The following is a 19,001-nucleotide window of genomic DNA, read 5'->3' on the forward strand; positions in this document are numbered from 1 at the left end:
AATTCATTATCCTCACGGATCAGCGCAGTTTGGTGCATTTGGAGGAGCAGAGGCTGACCACGCCCTGAGAACAGAAAGCTTTCACGAAATTGCTGGGTTTGCGCTACCAAATTCGGTACCGCAAAGGATCTGAAAACAGTGCCGCGGATGCCTTATCCCGGGCACGGCCTGTTGAAATCCCGACGGCAGTAACTTCGTGTCAGCCAGCATGGCTGGATGAACTTCTAGCCAGTTATAATTCAAATCCTCAAGCACTTCGTTTATTGGAACAGCTGGCTCTTCGCAAGGATCCAAAAGAGCGCTTCTCTCTGCAGCAAGGGATTATACGATTCAGAGATCGTATATGGTTGGGCGGATCCACGGAGTTACAGCAGCGCATCATTAGAGCTTTTCATGATAGTGCACTTGGGGGTCATTCTGGATTCCCCGCAACTTATTCTCGCGTGCGACGCCTATTTGCATGGCCCAAGATGAAAGCGCATATCTCACAGTACATCAAATGCTGCACCACTTGTCAGCAAGCCAAACCAGATCACTCGGCTTCACCGGGGCTCTTGCTACCTCTGCCAATTCCTTCTCAACCGTGGGAACTGATCTCGATGGACTTCATTGATGGTCTACCACAATCAGGCGCTTACAATTGCCTCTGGGTTATAATGGACAAAAGAACAAGGTTTGCGCATTTCTTGCCCTTAGCGCATCCGTACACTGCTGCCAAAGTAGCTCAACTTTACATGAGTCAGATATACAAGATCCATGGGTTCCCTCAAGCTATAGTCTCGGATCGTGACCCAGTGTTTACAAAGTCATTTTTGGCAAGAGCTTTTCAAGTATGCAGGGACAGAGCTCCGCCTGAGCACAGCCAACCATCCTCAAACTGACGGACAAACGGAACGGGTTAACTAATGTCTCGAGACTTTCCTCCGCTGTTTCACTCACGCGTGTCCAAAACGCTGGAGTTTTGGACACCTCTCGCCCAGTTCTGGTACAACACATCTTTGCATTCAGCCATTGGTATGAGCCCCTTCAAGGCTATGTTTGGCCATGAACCACGTCAATGGGGGCTGTCAGCTACTGATTCTTGCTCGGTACCATCGCTCCAAGCATGGCTGGAAGAGCGCTCCGTGATGCAAGAACTGATACAGCAAGATCTCAACCGAGCAAGCAATGCATGAAGATGCAAGCTGATAAGCGAAGATCCGAGCGCACCTTTGAAGTGGGAGAGCAAGTTTTCCTGAAGCTACAACCGTATGTTCAATCATCGGTTGCCTCCCGAGCAAATCACAAACTAGCTTTCAAGTACTATGGTCCATTTCCGATCATTCAGCGCATCAATGAAGTGGCTTACAAGATTCAACTACCACCACAAGCAACTGTGCATCCAGTCTTCCATGTCTCGCAACTCCGCAAAGCACTTCTTCCTGGTACGCAAGTTCATTCTGAGCTTCCTCTTTGTACTGATGATCTCGCTATTCCTGTCAAGATTCTGCAAACTCGATGGCGCAAGAAACACGGGGCGATGTGTGAGCAAGTACAAGTGGAGTGGTCGTCGAGCGCTGGTCTCGGGCACACTTGGGAGGACAAGGAAGCACTCCAGCACCGATTCCCGCAGGCAGAGGCTTGGGGTCAAGCCTCACGCAAAGAAGGGGGGGATGTCAGCGCCCCTGACGAGGAAACCCCACCAGCAGACGCGGCCCCGCCTGGACCGGCGCGGCCCAGCCGCGCCCGCAAGCCCAACAGCAGATACCTCGGCCCTGAATGGAAGACGGCCCAGCCCAGGACTACCACCACTACTTAAGCACATCTCACTCACAAGCGAAGGCATCCAGTGGATCACCCGAACCCGGCGGCGGCGGCTACCTGACCTAGTTCATCTCGCTAGAACACTCAATTCCTCTGTAATTCGATCTGTACCAGCTACTACTTCAGAGAGTTGTAATAGATCGATCCCACCAACCACTTTTATATCCTGTACCTCACACAGTGTGATTTACCGTGCCAATAAAAAGGAGACGAGCCCAGCAGGCCAGCGCCGCACAAGTCTAAAGCTAAAAAGCACACCGGCCGCTTCCTTGCTCACCGCCGGACGCAAAGGCGCGGCCAGCTTCCCGGCCAAGCCCGCACGTACGGAGTACATATGCTGCCCTGTGTGTCAGACGCGCTTGCTCCCTGCACCAACTGGCTACCTACAAGCTAGCTAGGCTCCATCGGAAGCAATATCCAGCCAGCCTTCACACAAGGTACTCATTCCGCGCGCCACCTTTCTTCCCTTCGGAGCCCGGCCGGCGCCGTCTCCCTCTCTCCGCCCTGCCCCGCCGCCGTCGATCTCCGCCGGAGAAGCTACCCGAGGTACGTGCGTACTGGCCGTCGGCCGAGCAGATCCGGCTTGCAGTCAAGCGTGTTCGATTCCCTTCGCGTGGGTTGTCGACCGGTAGCGCGGGTTCGTTTTCTTTTCCTCTCTCACGCCAACAAGCGTCGTCATCACTGGCGCGTACCGTTTTCATATTGCCATAAATCATCGTAATAGTAAAGTGCTCCATCCAAAGAACTTTCGGCCGGCTGTGTCTTGTCGGATCATGTGTCACGGGACGATCAAACTCCCAAGAAATTAGCACCGACTTTCCGATAGATAGTGCTCTCTGTGTGTCCTGTGGTCTTTATCTGCTTTTTGTTTCAGCGTGTGTGAGATTAACTGCATACACGTTTATTTAGCCGTAGTCGTACGTTTGTTCCACACACGAGATGGTTAATTAGATTGGAAAATGAGCACAAGGCGAAGAGAAAAAGAGGCTAAACGCGTCCGTCCGTACGTGCTGGGGAAACCCATGCAACTCCTGTGACGGGCGCCCCACTGGAGACGCACGGGACGATGATCCCCACGGCACGCACCAAAACACACGACGAGAGTAGATCAAGGGAGCAGCCGTCTCGGTGCGAGTCGGTACACCAGAGTCGCGTTGGTCATACGGAGCTCGGGGCAGGTGCGGGCGTGAGGTCACCCACGACGGGTCGACGGCGACTCGACTCCAAGTCTCAGACTATAGTCGCGTGCAGTGACACCAAGTCCCACCGACCCACCCCAACGCAGTTGTTTTGGACTCCTTAAATGCCGTCCATGGGTCGTCTTAAGAAAATATGCCGTCCACGTGCCATGTTATCTGCTCCCCGCGTTTCATAATGCAAGATAATTTTTTTGACACTAGACTAATATAGGATGGAGGGAGTAGAACTTTCGTAAAAAAAAGTATTCATGTACTAATATATTGGCTGTTAGAGCATTAATGCTTGCATATATGAGGCATGTGATTAAAAATGAGTGGCATGTATATTATTTTTGTTGGTCCATATGCCATACGTGGGCTGTAGATGGAGATGCCGCTTCACTCTCCTCACTCCTCCCTCCTCCGTGAACAATTTTGATGACACAGAGGATACCTGCTCTTAGCCAGTCCTTGATCCTACTTTAAATATGTTTATTGCTTCCGTAATCGCAAAAAAGTTCAATACCGATAGCCCTAATTCCTTCAGTAACATATTTGTTAGAAAATACCTTTGTTTTCTAAAGGCACAATCAACACCAGGTCTAGTAGTGAGATGGTTCGTTACCGCCTGACGGTGCACACCGGTGTTAAAAGACGGAGTTGAGAGAGCACCGTTCGATGCCGGCCGTGTCGGAGTTGTGGAGTGAAGCCACCAACGATGTGCCATTTGCGGTGACAACATTGGAACGAGACCTCTTCGGAATTGGGTCTTGTTTGGGTCGTGATGTGAAGCGACCATAATACGTTGTCAGGTTCAGATGATAAGTCTGCTTTGACGATGATGCCGATTTGGCCGGTGTGGTGCCGGTTTGAGAGAGATACCGAGAGGAAGGAGATGAGCTGTTATATTAGATCCAGCGGCTTGCACAAACCAGTTGTGTTTTTTTAATAAAAAAAACTCTTAAATACTTTCTTCATCCGAAAATACTTGTCAGAAATGGACACCGTGCTACGGGAAAAGAGACATTAGTATACTGTATCACGATGTGCTTTTTGTGTTGCACATATATACCGGATAGAGGCAGCGAGCTGGCTTTCGTATCACAAGAGACAGTCCTGTTCGCTCAACTTTAGCTATAGAAGACGCGTTTTCAGTTGAAGCTCGGATCCGCCCATCAATCCGTTGCCCTCAGCCCACGCAACAGAAAGCGAAAAGGAAGGAAGGAAGCCGGAAGAAATCCGAGTGCGTGAAGCGGGAAAAGGGCAAGGAGGAAGGAAGCAACGCGGAAGCAGCAGACAAACGAAACCAGGCCAAGCCCCCAATTCGCCCGCCGCACACTCGCCCGCTTCGTTTCCTCCGCCGCACGCCTCCTCCGCTAGCCCCCACCCCCACCCCTCGCCTCGCCGCCGCGACGACCCGCTCCACCTCCGCCGCCGTCTAGGTCTCTCCCCGCGTGCGGCGGCGCCCGCCTCGAGGTGGTGGCCGCACTGCCGGATACGTTCGCTTGTTTTTTTGGGGGGCTTGGGGCTTGGAATTGGATTTGCGCTTCGTTTTCGGGTTTTTGGTTTCTCCTGACGCGCTGCTGATGTTGAATGTGCGTGCAGATCGAGGGCGCGGCGGCCGCGTTCGTGCGGTGTCATCTCTCCTGAGGAAGCTGCGCGATGCCGGCCGGGGGCGTCGGCGTGCAGGCGCCCGAGGCGTCGCCGGGGCGCTACGTGCGGCGGGTCGACGAGGTGCCGCCCGACGACGACGGCTGCGACGGCGTCTTCGGGGTCGACGTGCGGGGACCCGGGGACAACGACCCCTTCGACATCCCCGCCAAGCGCGCGCCCGTCGAGCGGCTACGGCGGTGGAGGGTGAGTCGCCATTCCCTGCTCAACTTGCTGCATTGAGCCCGACTTGCTGGGGGCTGCAGGGTGCTTTGGTTGGCGGCCATGCTTGCCACCGCAATGCGGTTTCGTTTCGTGTAGATTGTCTTTTTTTAGACGGGTTTAGAGTGTCTCCTTTATTTTTGGTTGGTATTGCCACCCAAATGTGTTGGTGCCTGGTCTGGTGGAGCATATGTTGTCGAACTTATCCATCGCTACCGACTAGTTCCATTTTATTTATGCAATTGTAGACAACTTGAGTAGCCCCCAAAACTGCTGCGTGAAAAGCTCCAGAATGGTTGGAGGAAGGATCGTGGACCTCACTTTAGGAGAAATGGTCATATCCCCCAAAGTTGATGAGGCTTTGGTGTTTTTCTATCACAATGGGTTGCTGCATCCACAACCTAGGGATTGGTGAGATGATTAGATGAATTAGTTGTTTTAAGCTTAAATGTCCGGTGTTCTTTGGGTAGATATGGGCTCATATATTACCACTGGCTGCAACTGAGTTTTGAGCGAGACAATGAATTGCAGTGAACCTAGCCATCGACATATACGTCTGTTATCATGCCATCATCTCTTGGTTGATGAGTTGGAATAATCTCGTAGGGGCAATAAGAGCTCAGGATTTTATGTTACTCGGCCATGTACTTGAGTGTGCTGAGCGGTACACATAATATGAGGTAACATTACAATTTATTAAAGCATGGATAGTTGGACAGAATGAAGGGACGAGGTGTAGCGGAGAGTGATGATGGACTTGCTTAGTTCTTGGCTTGCCCTTGAAAGCAGAAACAATTTGGGATCATTATTGCAGGAAATCCTTTTATTTAGTTGATTGGTTTACTCTGTTGGATGGATTTAACAAGTGGAATAGACACTTCATACTTAGGTATTGACATCAAGGATGAGTGTTTAGATTCGATACATGCTGGGACAGAGAAGACAGAGGAGTTGGCAGAGCAAATTCACCTTAGCGAACCTTTTACTACTTGACCGTCTAAGTCACGTCGCCAGCAGCAAGATATACACATTTTGGTCGTCTAAGGCGAGCTGTTTTGTGTAGGATATATTTCTCCAAGTAGTTGCAAGACTTAATTCACAACATAGTGATTCCATTTCCGATATGTATCCTTATCCAAACTCAAGCCTAACACTCATCCTAAATTTCATCTGTATCCGAGCCTCTTAACTGGAACGTACTCAAACTTCTCAAGCTACTTCCTGCCTCGCCGAATATTCTAATCTTGTGCTGCAGAAGGAGTGTGAACTCCTCTCCTCTGATATCCACAAGCCTTACTGAGTCTGAAACACATTCTCCCTGTCTCCTTCCAAACCCTCACACGTCCTACTCTTGTCATGCAATTCTACAGCATTGCTGAAAACATATTATGACTGAACTGCACACTAAAAGTTGCATTGAGACAGCCCAAAAGTAATACTCCAATCCAAATTAATTGACGCAGCTACAACTTTAGTTAGGTTATACTAAAGCTGCGTCAATTAATTTGGAATGGAGGGAGTAGTTGTTTTCTTTTGTTGACTGCAGTTATCTTTTCATTATTTATATTTAGTTCCACCCCTACAGCAGAGCTCGGTAAGTTAACATTATTTGTTCTTTCGTGTGAAATAGAGCTTTTGTTGTGGATGGAGCATACGATTCACATAGTATTAAAAGATGGATTACTCTGAATTCTAGTTCTCCAATTCTACTTTGTTGTTGTATTGTGCATTTTTTTTATTCATGCATGTTTGCATGCACATGCGCTCGCATTGGAAGTAAAATTCTTTATATGTTCATGCATCATTTAGAATGTTTCTTAGGGCATGTTGGACTTGTGTACTTATGCCAAATTTGCACTATTACTTCTACTAGCGATACGGCACATTCAATCATAACTGTTCTTGTAATCAGTTTATTAACTCTATGCATTACTATTATGGTTTGCTTTATTTGCAGCAAGCTGCACTTGTGCTCAATGCATCTCGGCGATTCAGATATACACTCGACTTGAAAAAGGAGGAAGAAAAAGAACAAATAAGGAGGAAGATTAGGGCTCATGCTCAAGTCATACGGGTATGCGTTCAAGCTTTTGTTTCTGCAGTATACGTGTTTTATCATCACACACTTTTCTTTTTTGATGCTTTAGTTTTGAATTCAATCAGGCTGCACTACTGTTCAAGGAAGCAGGAGAAAAGCAGAATGGTGATACGGAATTACCAGGTAACTGCTGTGGGCTCATTTTGTTGTTGTACACATAAGATGCTGCCGGCGTCTTGGTTATGTTCTCTTATTTTGCCCTGTGAGGATTGTGTCAAGAAATAATCGTGTACTCAGTGGAGTACGATCCTGCACCTTGTCAATAATTGTTCAAACTGTTATTTATGCTGTTTTATTACTTTGACGTTTCTTGCATGCAGAAATTCTCCCACGGGGGTTTGGAATTGGAGAGGATCAACTTACATCGATGACAAGGGATCATAACTATTCCGCTCTGCAAGAATATGGAGGGGTATGCACCATTCCTACATGCAAATTAGCTAGAATCTTCAACTTCTGGATCATTAGTTAATGCGGTATCCTTCTTTGGCCATTAGGTTAAAGGGCTCACAAATTTACTGAAAACAAACCCAGAGAAGGGGATCCATGGTGATGAAGCAGATTTGTCATGTAGGGCGAATGCTTTTGGGGCTAACAGATATCCTCGCAAGAAAGGAAAAAGCTTCTGGGTAAGTTTCTTTACAATTTTTAAAGGTATTGCGGTATCAGTGATTAATCCTTCTTACTGTGTTCTGCGTTGTGACAACAGGTTTTTCTCTGGGAGGCCTGCAAGGACTTGACATTGGTTATCCTTATTGTAGCTGCAGCCATTTCTCTTGTATTGGGCATCGCAACAGAGGTGGATTCCTTGTCCACCTAACCTTTTTCTATTTCTTTTGTTTCATATTTTGTCTAAGTGTTGGATAATGCTTAATGGTTGTGTATGTTTCCCCCCTTGTGAGTTATAATTCTGGTTCCATAAACTTCCAACAGAGCATTTCCTTATGGATTAACCCTTTGAACATTATGTTTATTTTGGTTCTAACTTTAAGAATTTCGTTAGGGCATCAAGGAAGGATGGTATGATGGTGCAAGTATAGCATTTGCTGTCTTTCTTGTGATACTTGTTACTGGTATGCTGTTTTCTTTCACACATTCAACCCTTAAGAATTCAATATTTTTAGATATTAAAGATGGATACAATAGTATCATTATTGTACTTTAGCAAGATGGACATAATGGTTTTTGAACTTGAACTTTTCTTAACTTGGGATTCTGCTATAAATTTGGAAGACAAACACTAGACCTTATTTTCTTGGGTTTATTCTTCAGTAGTATGCTTGGGTCCATAATAGTACATTGTATTTGGAAGATAGAGCAATGTTATTTTGGTTTTGTGCCTCAACTAATATCAAATATGCGCTTCCAGTATATTTTTCTATTGTTTTCTCATGCGCTTCATTTTTTTAACTTCACTTTCTCTCCTTCTGCTCACTACGCCCATGAAAGGGTGTCCAGTTTGAACAATCCAGTTGTACCTTTCTAAAGACTCCTTTTTTTGTCTTATTGTCTTAGCTGTCAGTGATTACAAACAGTCCCTTCAGTTCCAACACCTCAATGAGGAGAAACAAAATATTCAAGTCGAGGTTGTGAGCTGAACCTAACATAAGATTTGACTATTTACTTGCTACTTTTGGTCCACTGATGGCATTGCAATTGTGGTATGGTGACCAGGTTATTAGGGGTGGTAGAAGGATTCAAGTGTCGATCTTTGATATTGTTGTTGGTGATGTAGTAGCTTTAAAAATTGGTGATCAGGTAAGATGCAGTAAACAAATATGGTCTGCAAGGCTTATGTTTGCGTTGTTAATATCTCTAATAATATAACAAAACCAAAAACCACCTTTTAGGTTCCAGCAGATGGCATTTTAATTAGTGGCCATTCTCTTGCCATTGATGAATCCAGTATGACCGGGGAAAGCAAAATTGTAAGTTATCCCTTGTTTTTAGACTCCTACATAGGATCAATTTGCCAATGAGTAGTAAATAATGTTCGGTCCTTGATTAGGTTTTGAAGGATCAGAAGTCACCTTTTCTAATGGGAGGATGCAAAGTAGCTGATGGTTATGGTACCATGTTGGTGAGTGATCATATCTTGTTATCTCTCTTCATTCTTTTTTGCTTTCTGTTTTGAGAATCACATGTCTACGAACAAAAAGAGGCAATTTGGGCCCATTTACTTATTCGTGTCCTTGGATTTGAGTATTCCTTACCTGCGAGCTAGATTAATCAAAGAGGGGAGTGGAATTGACTTAATATTACTAAAAATGATTTGATATGATTCCACTTGCAATTGTGCTATCAAATGCAGGTAACTGCGGTTGGTCTAAACACTGAATGGGGTCTATTAATGGCCAGCATTTCAGAAGATAATAATGAAGAGACACCGTTGCAGGTTTTTTCTGTTTATCCTTTTGCTGATGATCTGATTGGAATTCATCTGTGTGCAATGTGAGTTCTGTCATGGTTTATTCACGGCCTTTTCTCTTTTCTGTTTAAGGTGCGGTTGAATGGAGTAGCAACATTCATAGGCATTGTGGGGCTTGTTGTTGCAGCAATGGTCCTTGTAGTCCTCTTTGCAAGGTAAAACTCGTTCATGTAATTCCCCCATTATTTGAACACTGTACTTTTAGTATGATGTATGGTTCGTACAAAGGAAATGAAGTCACAAACGTAAACCTGTAACTCTTATGCCTATCCTATGTGCGTAAGGGCAGTGATCTGTTGCTTTTGTATCCGTTATATATGTACATACTTGAGCTTTTCCTTTGCTCCCAGATACTTTCAGCTTTAGGACATGCTTCTAAACTTTTTTTTTGTTCCCGTGTATCTTACAGAACATACTAATAGTTTTTTTTCCTTACTCACAGATATTTTACAGGACATACTACAAACCCAGATGGTACTGTTCAGTTTGTTAAGGGGCGCACAGGTGTGAAATCTACAATATTTGGAGTAATAAAGATACTAACTGTCGCGGTATGTAATGATTTAATATTTGGTGTATCGGAAGCACCTTTTCTTTTCTAATTCTTACATTGCTAAATGCAATTTAGGTGACTATTGTTGTCGTTGCTGTACCTGAGGGACTACCGCTGGCTGTAACACTAACGTGAGTCAATATAAGCGAAATTTTTTCTTCATCATTTTGACTTTATTATAGTTTTCTGACCTATATATTTTTTCAGCCTGGCTTATTCAATGCGGAAAATGATGGCAGATAAAGCTCTGGTACATATTTTTGCTATCTGTTTATTTTGTATTCTGTCTGTGATCACATAAATCTATATGTCAATTTCAGGTGAGGAGGCTTTCAGCTTGTGAAACGATGGGTTCTGCTACAACAATTTGTAGTGACAAGACCGGTACATTAACGCTCAATCAGGTTAGTTATTTTTAGCATCATAATGGATCTTCACTTCATTCTATACTATCCTTTATATGACCATTTAACTATGTGTGACTTTTTGTTGCTTAAGATGACTGTGGTGCGATCAATAGTTGGGGCGATAGAGCTGCAACCTCAGGCTACTATTGACAAGTTGTCACATACAGTTACCTCTCTTGTACTTGAAGCAATTGCACAGAATACTTCAGGCAGTGTGTTTGAGCCAGAGGTGATGCCACATGTATCCACTACTCAATGCCTTTTACTGCTGCATTTAAACCGCATACTGATAACACGAACGCTGGTCGCAATCATCTTTGTATTTTTCTGAAAACTTATTTTCCTGCTCTAAGTTTGTCTATTGAAGTAGTACTAGGATTTTGAGGTTGGGATTATTTTCCGAGACGTTCCTCTCTGCTATTCTCAAAAGAGAACAACCTTAATTGCACATCAAATGCACTTTTTTATATGTGTAGAGGAGTCTGTGTTTATCCTGAAATGTCATCTATTTCATAAAATACGGGGCATTTTCTGCTTTTGGCAATGAGTATCAACTACTCGACACCTTTTACTACTGCACTTAAACAACATACATGATAAAATGAATGCTGGTCACTATCATCTTTGTAATATTTTCTTAAACACATTTTGGCGCTCTGAATTCGGCTGTTGAAGTAGTGTTAGAATTTCAGGTTGGGATTATTCTCTGAGACGTTCTTCTATGTTATTCTCAAAAGAGAACAGCCTTAATCGAACACTAAATGCATTTTCATAAATGTGATTATTCTCCCTCCGTTCCTTTATATAAGGTGTATTTGTTTTTTGATAAAATTCCAGAATGTAAGGTGCATTTCTTCTAATTCCTCATAATTCCCTTGTTAGCCCTCCAGAAAAAGGAAAGTATCTCTCTCCTGATTGTCTATATCTCTTCTTGTAGCAAAAAAAGGAAACTATCTCTATGTCGATTGCATGTATCTCTTACCATCCTGGACTAACAGATTTACTTACCACTAACCAATAAATTTGCCAAGGGTAACTTCGTCCTAACATGTCTATAATTATGTGTCTTGGTCACCGTGCTGAAAATAATACACCTTAGATAAAGGAACGGAGTATCTTCTGCTTTTGGCAATGAGTACGGGGTATCTTCTGCTTTTGGCAATGAGTATTTAGCCGTTAACAGCCAATACTGTCATCATTGCAGTGCCGTTTCTTTAGGGTCCCTGCTATTCTTTGGCCCAAAAAGGCCCCCTTCTATCAATGCTACTAGTTACAGTTGTCCATTTTTCATTTGATGTAATTGATATCCTGTCCTACATCGCCCTGATTCTTGACTCACCAGGATGGTAGCACCGTCGAGGTAACAGGCTCACCAACTGAAAAGGCAATCCTTTCTTGGGGTCTTGAGGTAAGATTTCCTGAGCGTTAAAACTTACTTCCGCTTTGGTTGGCTATATTCTTGCTTATCCAGTTGATGCCTTTTTAGCTTCATATGAAATTTGCCGTGGAGAGATCAAAATCTGCTATCATTCATGTCTCTCCATTCAACTCAGAAAAAAAACGCGGAGGCGTTGCAGTGATTGGGGTAATTTCTTATTTCACTTTCAGCTGTATCTTTAATATTCTAAAAAACTAGTTTATTACTACTTTGTTATAGCACGTTTTTCATTGAATGGTCATATTTGCCCAAAAACGAGTTTTCACTAGATATGTCTACCGCCTGGTCTGCAAAGATGTACTATATTATGGGACGGAGGGAGTACTTTGATAAAGAGGAACTGGTCTTGGGGCTTGACCCTTATATTGCTCCATGGGGCTTAAAGATGATTATGGGCTTAAATGTTTTATTTAGGAGTACTTGACGTTCAAATTTCCTTTTGTTTTCTATACATATCTGATATATCAGTTGAGTTCAGTAGTTCACCATGTCAATCTAGGATGCATGGTGTCATTCATATCTTCAGATCATTTGCCTTTTCTCAGCCATCCTCCTTGCCTATCCTCTGTCGGTCCGTAACCTATTGCTATGATTTTGGGACAGCAGAACAAAATAATGACCACCAGACTGGCAAAATTCTTTGCTCAACACATATCTTTAATTCTAAAATATATCCAAGAATAATTTAGAAGTTCTGTTATGTGCTAATATTCTGCTATGCCTTGCAAGTCACGAAAGTGGCTCCTATGGTCTTCATGGTCTAATTTAACTTGGTCTGTGACATACGTATACTTCATCTGATGCTTGGGAGACTTCAATTAATCAACAGTCTGTCACGTGTTCATCATTGTGTTAAATTTGTTATGATTGTGTTATTAATTTGGTTTAGCTAGAGTGCCATTCTTTTGCATGATTACCAAGTGTTGTTTACTGTTGTGCAGTACATACCTCTACATACCTCAACCATATACTGAACTTAGTCATGTGTTTTTTTAGAGAGATTCAGATGTTCATGTGCATTGGAAAGGAGCTGCGGAAATAGTTCTCGCGTTATGTACAAATTGGCTTGATGTAGACGGCTCAACTCATGAAATGACACCTGATAAGGTAAAATGACCTACACACCTTTTTTGGATTTAATTCCATAATTCCCTGTCTCAGTCTGGTCTTTCAGGCTAATCACTTCAGGAAATACATAGAAGATATGGCGGAGCAAAGTCTTCGTTGTGTTGCTTTTGCTTATAGAAATCTTGATCCGAAGGACATTCCAAGTGAGGAACAACGAATTAACTGGGAGTTGCCTGATAATGACCTGACTCTTATTGGAATTGTGGGGATGAAGGTACATGGACAAGACATGCAAATCCTGAATTATAATATTGCATATAAGGATGCCGGTTCCTTACCTCTATTTTTGTCATAACTTTTGATAGCCTTTTGGTTTGTAGCTGAGTCATCCATGTTCTTTTTGCAGGATCCTTGCCGTCCTGGAGTGAGAGATGCTGTTGAGCTGTGCACGAATTCTGGTGTTAAGGTTTGTGTTTCTAATTCATGTGTTGCCGAGGGACACAAAGAACAGTTAGAAACAGTACAAGTTATATTTGCCTCCAATGATGACTGTATTTGTATGTCCTGTGTAATTTATATATTAACGCTGCATGTAATTATCATTGCTACCTTTAAATTTGTCAACTATTGACACCGTTAAATGTTGGTACAGTAGGAGTGCTTTATTGGAGTTCTTGTCATCACTATAAGCTAACTTCTGCAGTTTTTGAATGGATAGGTACGGATGGTAACTGGAGATAATCTGCAGACAGCTAGAGCAATAGCACTTGAGTGTGGAATACTTACTGACCCCCAGGCTTCTGCACCAGTTATAATAGAGGGAAAAGTTTTCCGTGCATACAATGACGCCGAAAGGGAGGCGGTTGCCGACAAGATATCTGTAAGACCATAACTCGTTTGTGCTTGCGAAAATATTAAATGTGTCCTAAGTTTACCTAGCTAACCTAATGAGATTATTTTGGGTTGACTTATGCTCTAAAAGGTTATTGTCATGCATCTTATCTTGTAACGTATTTGGTTTGGCAAGATGGACCATAAACCTAGGCTGATATATTTGAAATCATGAACATTTTATGAGGATCAATCGCTCTTTATGTCATCTGCTGTTCTGTATAATGCTTCTACCTTCCCATCTGATACTTGCTTTACAAGTATTTGAATGGCAGCTAAAATGGCTGGCTTGCAAATTCTAGTCAAATAACTCTTTGCTTTAGGAATATAGGGAAAGAAGCTGGGAAATATATATATAGAACCTTCTAAACATGGAAATTCCATGCAAGATATAGGGAGCACAGTATTGTACTGTTGTCTGCCTTATTCGGTTCTTGTAACTGGTGATGATCACTTGTTTGCTTTGACATATAATTTCCCTTTCTCAGTCATCAAGGCACAAAAATGGTCTCTTATGCCACTTTTTGTAGTATATATCATTATATCTATGTTCCGTGATAGTCTCATGCTTAACTTTTACCTTTGTACAAATACGAAAAATATTGAACAACTGAATTTGTCTTCCACTAACCTATAGATACGGGAAATATCATAATTTCACTTTGAGCTTGGTAGCTAATTTTGTCACGGCATTTCTGGTGCTCTATTTCATGTGATAGGGCAGATATTCCTCCTCCCGTTTGAGTACATATGTTATCTTGTCCAATACTTGCTCCTGCTGTTAACATCATAATTCTCAAAATCGCATTGCAGGTGATGGGAAGATCCTCTCCGAATGATAAGCTTCTTCTTGTAAAAGCACTGAAGAAGAACGGCCATGTTGTGGCTGTTACTGGAGATGGGACAAACGATGCCCCTGCATTGCATGAGGTACATGCATGAGTTTTTATTTTGAATGGGTAAAAGGACATTGGCTGTTTTTTTTTTGAATGGATACAAAGAAAGATTATAAATGTATTGAGTTGAATAGTTGATGCTAGTGTTTCTAATTTCAGTCTCTCATCCCTCCTATTTTCAGGCAGATATTGGTCTTTCTATGGGTATCCAAGGAACAGAAGTAGCTAAAGAGAGCTCAGACATAATTATTCTGGATGATAATTTTGCTTCGGTCGTGAAGGTTAGGCCTGTTTGTAACTTAATGATCTTCTCATCCACAGTTGATATAGTGTCATTAAGTCTGTTCACATTTAATGTTCTAGGTGGTCCGCTGGGGTCGTTCTGTTTATGCAAATATCCAAAAGTTCATTCAATTCCAGCTTACTGTAAATGTTGCGGCTCTTATAATCAATGTGGTTGCTGCTATTTCCTCGGGCAATGTTCCTCTAAATGCTGTTCAGGTTTGTCACAACATTCTTATTTACATTTCTTAGAATTGTTGCCAGATTAAAATCATTTTCCATATTGATAGTTTCAATGCTAGCCGTGTCTGAATATTCATAGTTAATTGGATCTATATGCCATGCGCTTCTTCCACCACTTACAGTCTATTGAATCATTGTGCCAGCTAATATAGTTAATTAGAGACCGCATTAGAGCAGTGTTAGTCTAATTACTCTCCTTTTTGCTACTATTCTGGACTAAATCCTGCTTGTTGAATGCATAAAATTAACCATATCAACTAAGCGAGAGCTTCACATGGAAATCAAAATTTACATCTGATGGGAAAATTCCATAGTAGTTTATCGAAAGAGTATGCACCAGTGATGGGATTTCTGTCGGGATGAGTATATTTTCTGCTGAGAGTAACATCTTGTGAAAATCATCATATTTGTGTCATAAAATGTTGAAGATCAACTATGAAAATAATCTTGCCATGTTCCATTAGGAAACTCTGAATGAATAGAAATGAATTATCAACTTAAAGTATTAAACTTGTATAGATTTGCTACAGCCAGATGTTTACTTGTTCTACTGTTGAGACAGCTTCTCTGGGTTAATCTCATAATGGACACACTCGGTGCACTTGCATTGGCTACTGAACCACCAACGGACCAGCTTATGAAAAGGACACCTGTTGGACGGAGGTTAGTCCTTTTCCTTTTGAAACTGTTATCTAATGTATGTGCATTAAGCTTCTATATCTGTATTTCTTGCTGTGCTAACTTTCAGTCTTTTAAAATCATCAACCTATCCTAAGCGCAACTTTGAATCTCATAGTCATAGTTCTCTTCCTCGAATCAAGGTTGTTGAGTACACCCTTTATCTTTTTATGAGGGCCCCACAGATTTGAAGAACAGGGAAGTTTGGCCAACAATTACTCCCATAATATATAGGATTAGTGATGCAAAAATGGTACAATCATATAAGCGTATCTAGTAGTATTTATAGAATTTTGTGGTTGCTAAGAATTACTCCAACAATATATTTATGAGGGCCCACAGATTTGAAAAACTGGAATGTTTGGCCAACAATTACTCCAATAATATATAGTAAAAAATGGTACCATTCATATAAGTGTATCTGGAATTTTTTGGTTGCTAATAATATACCGCAAAAGAGACATGAGTCCAGGGACTTCGACAAAGAGAAATAATTTGGTGATTGTGTTTGTTTTTGGGGGTATGTTTATGTTTATTGCCGCAAGGGCTTCTTGATAGTTTATTGCTATTTAATCTTAGTTGATTAATTAAGCCTTATCCTAATCTGTTATTTATACTGTGTAAACCTTCTTGATACTGTGTCATTCAAAATATGCTTGCTGGTGAGAACCAAGAAAAAATGTTGCTTATACTCAATGATTCTAAATCGACTTTAAACATGCAAAACATCCAGTAACAATATTTCATATAATTCTTGATTGGCATTAGTGTTGTGTGTACACTTAAAACAATTCTAACATTAGTGTGCATATCATGCAGAGAACCTCTTGTGACTAATATTATGTGGAGAAACTTGTTCATTCAGGTATTGATCTTTTCAGATGTTGACTGTCAACTAATTATTTTACCGGCACATTTTTTAGTCAGTTACTAAGGTACTCTTGTGCAAGCACAGGCTGTCTATCAAGTGGCTGTTCTTTTGACGCTTAACTTTAGGGGCCGAGATCTTCTGCATTTGACTCAAGATACCCTCGAACACTCCAGTAAAGTGAAAAATTCATTTATATTCAACACATTTGTCCTGTGTCAGGTAACTTCCTGCCTTGTTTAAGCACTTTTATTTTATTCGGAAGCATGTTTCCAGCTTTATGGTTGAGTCTGAATATACTACTTTTCTCTCTGGGCCACAATGCGCATCACCCACAGCTTTACAGTAGCATGTTTCTTTATTATACGGTACAGTAACACATGCCTCAGTAGCTCCCACAGCTGGCTTAGAAAGGGTTTAGTTAGATTGGATTTTGATTAGCATCAAGTAATATAGGGATAAGTTCATTTTGTTCAGATTGCCTTCTCCCTATTTGTTCAAGTTTGTTACTGTTCAAACTCTATAAGCAAGTCTTTCTGAAATGTGTAATCCCTGTCTATGGCCTCATCTTTCTCCTAATCCCGTCCATTCAGCATATGCATATACCATCTTGCTGCTTGACAAAGCTCCACTCTTACATTTTTCCCAATAGGTGTTTAACGAGTTCAATGCACGTAAACCAGAAGAGCTGAACATATTTGAAGGAGTTTCAAGAAACCACCTCTTTTTGGCCGTTGTGAGCGTAACCGTCGTGCTGCAGGTAAAATGAGAGAAAACACAAATGTATGAGCGGAAACAGACAACCTTTGAGTATCTAGAATTTCACTTTTGTCCATAATTTATTCTCAGGTGATAATTATTGAGTTCCTTGGGAAATTTACATCAACAGTGAGACTCAGTTGGCAGCTTTGGCTTGTTTCTCTTGCTATTGCTTTTATCAGGTGAGATCCTTGTCCCTGTTATGAACCTACTTGTGTTGTACAGATGAGTAATGCTTTTGAAAATAATTATTTATCAAAATTTCGTTTCAGTTATTAATTTGTTAGCAGTTTGAATGAACATATCAGAATTTTGATTGTGGCATGCTTGCTTGTATACTATTTCTGTGTTCATGTAGCTGGCCGTTGGCTCTTGTTGGAAAGTTCATTCCAGTTCCCCAGACCCCATTGAAGAATTTGATCCTGAAGTGTTGGCCAAAAAAGAAGAAGCAAGGTACCCATGGTGTTTCAGTTTTGAAAAATAGCTGCTATATTTTTTTGTGTGAAAATACTTGTTGTATCCGCAACCATTATCCTGTCTGAACCTGTGATCTAGTAACTGTGTAGAAGCTACATTTTGATTCCTTTCTGGCCGTTTGTTGAAACATCCATTTTTTCCCTTCTCAATATTAATCATCTCGGTGTCTCAATGCACAGGTGATGAAGGAGCAGCTCCACCGGTGTGACACTGAACGTCTCTCCCAAGTGGCAGAAATCATCAGCTGCCGAATTCCAGTTCTGGTGCATATAGATGCTTGCATAAATTTGAATGCTGATTTCCTCTAACCACGCTAGCTAGCTTTTATCTGACTAAATACTCGGGAGGTTGAAGCCAACACGAGTGAGACGCTTCGTCCTCGCTGACTCGTAAGCTGGGTCTGAAGCCGACCTGAACTAAAGACCATTTTAGGAGCCTAACAAAGGTCAGGAACTCCGTCGGCTACACACCTGTACAAATGGTGCAGCATGTCTAGAATGTTCTTGCAGTTTGGAAGATCGCTAGTAAACAAATTTCCTTTTGGATACGATTGATGTGTATATCGTTTCGTCTAGTTTCCCTCTTTTCCTCTAGGATTTTGTTCTAGCGAACTAGTGAGTCCTGTGGAGAGAATCCTGGGCTTTCTTTCGAGTGGTAATGTTTGTGTGGTCGAACCATGAATTTGCATAATGTGCATTAAATTGGTACTGACTTCAGTAAGCTACCTTCTGTATGCCAAACCTTGTGAACGTTTATGTTTACCTAAAAATGGTACAAAGCGCACGTGCCTGATTCTGGCTCTCCTTTACCTAAATGCCAGTACAAAGCTCTCTGGCTCTCCGGTCGGCCGCACGTGAGCCGCGAGCGGACTTGACGCGATGCGATGAGCAAAACAGATCACTAAAAATATCTTGCCCCCGGTTTTCTCTCTTTCCTCGCCTTGATCCTGTCTCCTGTCTCTCTTGCGAGTAATTCTAGTTGATTCGCTATATCCTATTAACTCATAAATTTTGAGCCCCCTCTTTGAGTGCAGTCATGTGCTCTTTCGCTTCCACCTTCCTT

General features: G+C 42.2%; 1 protein-coding gene across 4 annotated transcripts; it reads left to right on the forward strand.

Moving 5' to 3' along the window:
- The first annotated feature begins 1,995 nt into the window (after positions 1–1,995).
- Positions 1,996–18,659, forward strand: LOC109746433 (calcium-transporting ATPase 5, plasma membrane-type). 4 transcript variants are annotated; one of them, XM_020305554.4, is made up of 35 exons: positions 1,996–2,349; positions 4,587–4,838; positions 6,811–6,927; positions 7,017–7,074; positions 7,272–7,363; positions 7,449–7,580; positions 7,661–7,750; positions 7,955–8,024; positions 8,467–8,537; positions 8,626–8,709; positions 8,802–8,879; positions 8,960–9,031; positions 9,263–9,346; positions 9,452–9,534; positions 9,822–9,930; positions 10,008–10,063; positions 10,140–10,182; positions 10,253–10,336; positions 10,431–10,568; positions 11,682–11,747; positions 11,826–11,924; positions 12,774–12,884; positions 12,952–13,119; positions 13,252–13,311; positions 13,564–13,725; positions 14,550–14,666; positions 14,815–14,913; positions 14,996–15,133; positions 15,720–15,820; positions 16,655–16,700; positions 16,791–16,925; positions 17,356–17,463; positions 17,553–17,644; positions 17,821–17,915; positions 18,119–18,659. In XM_020305554.4, exons 2-35 carry the CDS (start codon positions 4,644–4,646, stop codon positions 18,145–18,147), a joined length of 3,282 nt encoding a protein of 1,093 aa, XP_020161143.1. In that variant the 5' UTR covers positions 1,996–2,349; positions 4,587–4,643; the 3' UTR covers positions 18,148–18,659. The 4 variants fall into 4 exon arrangements, with proteins under 4 accessions (XP_020161143.1, XP_073357300.1, XP_020161142.1 ...); XM_073501199.1 differs by having other exon boundaries at positions 1,996–2,240; XM_020305553.4 differs by lacking the exon at positions 1,996–2,349 and adding an exon at positions 4,080–4,457.
- The last annotated feature ends 342 nt before the right edge of the window (positions 18,660–19,001 follow it).

The sequence above is a fragment of the Aegilops tauschii genome, chromosome 6 (assembly GCF_002575655.3).
Source record: "Aegilops tauschii subsp. strangulata cultivar AL8/78 chromosome 6, Aet v6.0, whole genome shotgun sequence".
In the NCBI taxonomy this organism is placed as follows: domain Eukaryota; kingdom Viridiplantae; phylum Streptophyta; class Magnoliopsida; order Poales; family Poaceae; genus Aegilops; species Aegilops tauschii.

Bases quoted from the DNA above. Each gene is read 5' to 3' on its own strand.
- LOC109746433 (XM_020305554.4), top strand. From the start codon at position 4,644: ATGCCGGCCGGGGGCGTCGGCGTGCAGGCGCCCGAGGCGTCGCCGGGG. The intron at 12,885-12,951 runs GTAAAATGACCT...CTGGTCTTTCAG, and splicing joins ATGAAATGACACCTGATAAG to GCTAATCACTTCAGGAAATA. The intron at 13,726-14,549 runs GTAAGACCATAA...ATCGCATTGCAG, and splicing joins CGGTTGCCGACAAGATATCT to GTGATGGGAAGATCCTCTCC.